The sequence below is a fragment of a genome, unplaced genomic scaffold (assembly GCF_019419815.1).
Source record: "Pyrus x bretschneideri cultivar Hongxiangsu unplaced genomic scaffold, Pyrus_bretschneideri_v1 Contig70, whole genome shotgun sequence".
In the NCBI taxonomy this organism is placed as follows: domain Eukaryota; kingdom Viridiplantae; phylum Streptophyta; class Magnoliopsida; order Rosales; family Rosaceae; genus Pyrus; species Pyrus x bretschneideri.
In genome coordinates, this window is record NW_025999810.1 from 649,951 (window position 1) to 657,528 (window position 7,578).

The 7,578-nt window shown below is 37.6% G+C and overlaps 1 protein-coding gene across 1 annotated transcript; it reads right to left on the reverse strand.

Annotated features, from left to right (window-relative positions):
* Positions 1 to 438: 438 nt before the first annotated feature.
* LOC125472661 (organ-specific protein P4) lies at positions 439 to 1,071 on the reverse strand. The gene is made up of 2 exons (XM_048574335.1): positions 910 to 1,071; positions 439 to 800 (listed from the first exon to the last, which is right to left on the reverse strand). Exons 1-2 carry the CDS (start codon positions 958 to 960, stop codon positions 522 to 524), a joined length of 330 nt encoding a protein of 109 aa, XP_048430292.1. The 5' UTR covers positions 961 to 1,071; the 3' UTR covers positions 439 to 521.
* Positions 1,072 to 7,578: the final 6,507 nt, after the last annotated feature.

Here is a 7,578-nt window from a genome sequence, read left to right on the forward strand (position 1 = left end):
GTCATAAATGAACAATATTTCAACTGGGAGCACATCATGCTTTGCGTCTAAGTATTTGACTAAAAGAATAGCTTAATTATCTGCCACAAAGGCTAGCCTTCTTGATAAAACAAAGAAAAGGGTCTATAATTGATAGATTCTTGAAATTCAACCTTCTTGATCTGATATATGGAAAAGCCAAAATTTCCACTAGATGTGACTTCTCCAATCCATAATATTAACAGCCAAAATTACAAGCAGTGGTTTCCGCTCTTAATTATGCATGCTTCACAAAATTACTGGATGCCTTGGCAAGATGGCTAAAAGCACATGATCTTAATTTTAACCGGAGAAATTCCAAGCACAACTGATACACAAAAAGTTATCGAAATTCAACGCTACTGATATATGTATATATAATAGAAAGGGGAGAGAGAGAGAGAGAGAGAGAGAGAGAGAGAGAGAGAGATCATCTATTTTTATTTCAAACTTGGTCTAATATATAGATGACACATGAAAATCATCATCATCCTAAATCTGATTCAGCCATGGTTGACTGTCTGTATGTAAGATGTTTCCTGGAAAAAGGGCTTCTTTTTTGCAGGCTGATCCTGATGATGATGATTAGCGCCATGGTATATTATAACATTAGGCCTCATGTCAAAGTCCCTAACAAAATGGCTCTTTTCTTTCGACGGCACTTGATCTTCTTGTTCGTGATGGACAAACAGGCCCTTAATGGCTTCTGGCATGGGCTGGTCATTCATCGCACTCTTCCAGTACCCTCCAGAGTCTTTTCTTGCATAGCTGTTCTGGGACAACTACATAAGTTCCATGAAAAAAATGATTAATTAGTTGATAATTAAATCAACTTTGTAATATTAGTTTAAAATTTGACGAACGAATTCGATTGATATGAAAAATGCTTACCAAGAGAAGGGACGACAGAATTAGCAGAAGGCAAGAGATGGAGAACTTCATGTTTTGGCCAACTCAGAGAACACAAACTCGATATATTTTAAATCCTCAGCTCTTCCTACTCTGAAACTCTCTTCCCACTAGACCCGTTAACCCTTTATAGGCAGCTCACATTAGTCGTTTGTATTTTGAGACACAAATGCAATTTAGCAAAAGTTCGGACCCTCCAATGAAAAGACCTTTTCATATACTACTGTTCTCGTGGCCATTGGACTTTTCAATATTTTTTTTTTTTGGGTCAGAACATTTTCATTAGAAAAGGCAAAGTTACAGTAGGTGATGGATGACCTAAGAAACAAGGTTTGATCGAGATTTTGACTACAAACCATATTGCTGTAGTGCCAAGTATTTAAGATTTTAGAATATAACGTTTTTTTTTATCTAAAATCAGATCGGATATTGTCGTTCTTTAATAGTAAAGATTTCAACTCTTTTGACCATATAAACGTGACAACTTAAACTTAGGCATAGGCTGAGGGACCGACTTACCGACATGTAAGACTCGTGAAACAGAATTCCAGGTGGGTTTATATGGACTATATTCTTGGAGGTGTGTTCGATAATTAATAGTGATAGCACTAATTTCATCATTATCTTATTGCGTCATTCTATCAAATTAAGTTCATTGAAGGTCATAGCACGCAACTAATTACCTCCCAAGATTACTGCGAAGATTATATTTAAAATTGTGGGTTGTTAATTGGGTGACATAACAGGTTCTAGATTTTGTATGACAGGGTGTTGGTAGCTAAATGTCTTATGACAAACGTCCACACATGTTGTGTCAAAATTAATAAATAAATAAATAAAACAATATTAAACTAGGGTTTGCGGTATGCACCACCAATTTGTTTATCCCCAGTGGCCCCTCGCGGACCGTGGCTATCTAACTATCTATGGTGAGCTGGCACAGTGGTAAGGACGCAGATTTTGGCTCCTAAAATACAAAAAAAATAGGAAGGTTCGGGTTCGAGGTTCTAAGCTGATAAGTTTGCTTAACTGTGGCCAATGAAGAGGTTGAAATGCCTCTATGAGTCTTCCCGGCCCTTGGAAGAGAAGGATAACCGTGTCTTGCCACCGGTTGTCCCCTTTTTTTAAAAAGAAAGAACTATCTATGGTGAATTTTTGTTTTCAAATATATATATATATATATATATATATATCTAGGGTGAATTTTTGCTTATCATTATAAATTATAGTGTATACTTATTATACACCTCATTATTTACCACGTGTCATTTCACATAACTGTGTTTATCTTTCATATGAAATGTTCATTTTTCAATTTTGAAAAAAAAAAAAATAACCAAGGTTAAGTGAAAGGACACGTGAAAAATTATGAGGTGTATGGTGAGCATTCACCATAGTTATGGAAGTGAGCAAAAATGCTTCCGATTATCTACAAAGTGCTCATCAACCCACCTCATTGTTTTATCTTTGTGCTCATTTTTAATAAAAACTCGATACCAATTTTACCCGCTTGTAAAATGATATCTAAGAACCAAAAAAAGAAAAGGAAAATACGATTCTCTTCTTTGTTCACCATCTCTCTTCAACTATCACAATTCCTTCAAGTACTTATTTTCTTCAGAACATTGTACTAATGAAACAATTATTTAAAATTTTAAAATAAAATGGGAGACCAAAAGAAGGAATTGGGGTTGGAGGGGGTGGGATTGGGATTGGGATTGGGTTGCCTCGAATTTGAAAATGGCGTATGAGGATGCAATTTTGGAAATGCAGAATGAGGCTTGGTCGTGTGATTTGGAAAAGAGAGAGAAGGTGGTTGCATTAGGGGTCTGAATAGAGGAAAGGACGGAAAGTTGCAAGAGACGATGATTATAATAGGGTTAAAATTTGATTAAGAAAAGAGAAAGTATATGCACACACTATCTCACTTACATTCGAGGCAGTATATATCTATGGGATGGATACTAGATTTTGTTGTTGTTAAAATAATCGATAATTTCTTAATTTTAAGGTACACGATGATGATGTAAATGTGACAAATGCAACAATTTTTCTTTTAGAAACTCATTTGACACTTGCTCGCCTCTCTTAACATATTATCTTTTATTTTGTTTGATCAATGAAAGATTAACAAACGGAGATGAAAGAAATAAATTTGGAATTTAAAAAAAAAGTCAAAATTTATAAATTGACATGCTCTAAATCTCATGTTTGGATTCATAAACATAAAATTTAAAATTTCCGCATGAAAAAAACTTAGAATTTTAGACTTCCAACTCTCAACTTGGAATTTTAGTTGTAATTTCCAAATTTCCTTGAGTGACTTTAAAAACAAAACATAAAATAAAAAACTCCACCATGAGTGATCATTAATGACACTCCCACCACAGATGCCACCACTTACCATCGTCACCATTACTATTGCCACCACCATCACCTACCAATATCACCACCGCTACTACCACCATCCACTATCATCATCACCATCAATACCTCCAACTTCACGCATCATGATCACCAACGTCACTGCCACCACTCACCATCACTACCACCGCCACCACCTATAAGCATCATCGTCCATGCCGCCACCACAACCTACAAGCTACTATAATCACCGCCATCGCTGCCGCCACCTACAAGCTACCGTCATAATTGTCGCCACTGCAACCCACCATCATTATTTCTGCCACCTCCACCTACCATCATCGTCACCGCTGCTACAATCATCACCATCGACCATCACTGCTATCACCTATGTGGAGACATAAGCTAACTACATCTAATAGGAGAATGATAAGTGACCTATATGCTCACTACGATGATTTTACCCTTTAGGTTATAAGCAGACAATAAATTACCTCAAGGGAATTCACATATGTCTGCACTGTGGGTAATAGGCCTTTAGGCTACCAATGTACCATAGGGGCTTCAGGTCTATGATATGTCTTGCCATTGGGCCATACTCGGCCTAATGGTGGCAAAATGTAGACATTTTAGAGTCCCCTCTTGGTTGTCTAGCGTGTCAAACTACTTTTTTGACTTATGCATCAAGGGACCCTTGATAGACACCTCCCCCTTTTTTAGTGTACTTGCCAATTAGGCTAACATTGTTTGTTCTCTTGTAGGTGAAATTTTGTCAAATCAGCCATGTCCACAACCTACACCATGCTTTATCACCACCACCCATCATCGGCATTGCTATCACGACTATCTGTACGATTATACAAATCCCAAGTGATTCTTCAAGAGTGGTTCTTTGTAAACTCAAATTTCGTTTCTAGTCACCCATCAATTTATTTAAAAGAAAAATACTCTTATACCATACATGGCTTAGTAGTTTCTTAAGGAAAACAATTATTTTTTCTCTTCAATATCATCCTTCACCGTCTCCTGCCAACCAAGCCATCTCCGACGACAACGCTTTTTCCAATCAACAAACAACAACTAAGCAACATAAGCATTAGTCACCACCACCCTCCCTTCATCAAAACAAGCACCTCCACAATCAAAATCACCCATTTTTTCATGGCCGACACATAAAACCCCATCGCTGCCTCCACCATGAACTTCACTGCCAAAACCAATTGATGTTCATAATCTGGATCTTCTAACATCGTCCTACTTTTTGTTTCTTAACTTTCATTTCTTATATAATTTATTGGTTTTCATATAGTAGATAATTAAGAGACAAATTGAAATCCAAATGCTAAGCCGACTTTTAAAATTTCAGTTTGATATAGATATAATCATCTTATCTACAACCAATCCATAACCAGTGCTTTCTATTAGTACAAGAAAAATAGGTGTTCAAAGAAAATAAAAAATGGGTGTCCAGAGAAAAATGAATTCATAAAAAAATAAAACAATGTTGTGACATATGTTTTAATACATATTGTGATTGTGTAAATCCTAAGTATAGATAGATTAGAAATCCTTTGGGATCTAGAAGATCTTTCCTAATAGACTTTGTATTACTTGGAGAACAAGTTTCTCTTCTCCTTATTACTATAAATAAAGGCACAAGGACTGAGGAATTAACACACAATTCCTCAAGCCTATTCTCCATCTTGCTATCTTCCCTTTGCCGTACCCCTTAGTTAAATATAGGCCACAATACGTTATCAACACACTTCAATTATTTTTCATTGATTAAATTTTGACTTTATTGAATTCATATACTTTTATTGATTCAATTTACATTTTTTTTTCTTGAACATGATACAAGCTTCGGAGATGGAAAGCCAAAATTGAAGAAATAATTTTCTGCATCTCACCAGTTCATCAATATATTCACGCAATCGACCTTTTCCAAAACAACGGTTTTTATCTCGATATTTTTGTAGCCCTGATAGCATAGACATTCACCATAATGCATGACCCAACTTTACGTTTTTTTGAATTTTAGATTCTACATAAATTGTATGACATTATATCCATAATATTGTGAACATTATGTGAATTGATATTGCATGAAATTATATATAGATCAGTATTAAATTATATGCATAATTGAATAAAAACATGACAATGAAAAATAATATATATATATATGTATATATATTAGGGTTTTTGTTAGAAACCCCTCCCACTGAGCGAGTTGCTTAGCCCAGCATGCTAGGCTAGCAGCCTGAGCCGCTGGAGCCGAGCCAACTCGTGAGCCAAGCCACGGAGCAAACGCATTAGGCCTGTACCCAGACCTGACACCATGAATGGGGTCGCCTCACCAAAACCACGACCAAGTTTGGCCTGCAGCCAAGGACGGATCCATATAGGGACCAGGGAGGTCCCAGGACCCGTCGGCAATCCTAAATCGTTACTATAAATTTTCCGAGGACCCCTCGTACTCGAGCATGAGATCTGTGTAGGTTGCAGTGGCTGTCTTCTTCTCGGAGAAGATGACCGCGCACGGAGAAGAAAGAAATAGGGACCCTTCCTGCCTCTCTCCTCCTTGCTTCTGCCATGGTCTCATTCATCGGTGCCACCCACTTCTCCTCCAATCTTTCTGTGTCGTCTGGTGGGGGCAGTACATAAGCCCAAACTTTCCCAAATTATTTCAACCATCTTAGTAATTTTTCTTATGGGTGAAGTTTCCTTCATAAGGTTAGTAAGATGGATATGATCTGTCATGGGTTGGTGAAATTTGGTGGTGGAGCTACCATGGCTTCGGGAGAATGGGGAGGGAGGCGGTTAGTGGAGGTATGACAGCTTTGTCCTTAGTGAGAGAGAATGTGGATGTTTGGAAACTAGTAAAAGAGAAAAATGGTGTGTTTGGTTAGAAAGATAGTGGGAGTTTGGGGAGAGTTTTATTTGACCGGTGTTTTAATTTGCTATCCACACACCCCTTTTTACTTCATACACACCCTCTTAATTTGCGGCCGTCGGATCGACTGAATTAAAAAAGATCAAATGACAGAAATAAACAAAGGGTGTGTGAGACGCAAAAAGGAGTGTGTGAATAGCACACCCCTTTAAATTTAGTGGTTCATATTAGATAATCAATAACTTAGGTACTCCCTAGTAACTTATGAAACCTTGTAATGGACGCTTGAATTATGATTTTATAATTTGTAATATTGTTTTGCATATGATTTTTAAATGAAATGTATTATATTTAAATTTTCAATGTTATTTTTGTCTATAAATTTTTTGACCTTTATAATTGGGACCCTCCGAATTTAAAATCCTAAATCCGCCACTGCCTGCAGCCACACTACCACCACCATGGGTCAACGTCTTCGACGACCTAAAGATTGTTCCCGACGGATTTTAAGTTAAGATTCATTTGAATCTCATCGGGGTTTTTTTTGAAATGCCGATTTGATTTTTCTAGGGTTCTTGATTTTAAACGTCAACTTCTGTTCACCATAGTGGTCGTCATTGAATCACGAACTCACCTCGAGTTTTCCCGATTAAAAACATAGCCGCTTGAAGAGGCGGCATGGACGTTCTTCTTCGACAAGCACACCCAACAGCGGCTGGGATGTTTCCTTGGTCTACCCGCACGCTAATTGACCCCTGGTAACTCGGCCCGTAGTAAACAAGATTTTTTTCTTTCCTCTTGGGCTCGCTTGTAGAGGCCCAATGCAGCTGTTTTGCTCAGCCCGTGTGTATGGTGCTCTCATGTGGCGCACCACACTGGATTGTGCCCCCAAAGTAGGCCTTCATTTTACCCTATACTACATCACATAGGATCAATGCCCCCAATTTTGAGCCTTTTGTTCCACCCTTGCCTTGAGTTTGGCTGCTGCAACCCAGCAATGCATGGAAAGCCTATTATCTTCCCCCTTGGCTCGGACCACCTTTTGTCGAGCCTATATTTGGGAATGGGCCTCAAGGCACATATTTTTTATGCTCCCCATGGGTTTTGGTCTATTTTAGACCACCAAATTTTAATCGCCTACATTCTTGTTTGGCACTACTAGGTTTATATTTTTCTCCCAATTCTTCTCATTCGCCTGAAGACCAATAATTAATTAAATGACTATATATTCTTGCCTTGTATATATTGTGCTTGTTTGTAGGTACTATGAACCTGAAGTTCATAAACTCAAAATTTTCAAAAAGTGTCATAGAAACTTGAAGTTTCTTAACGCACAAAACTCATGTTGAGACTCGAAGTTCTCCATTCTTAAATTCGTTTGAACCAAACCA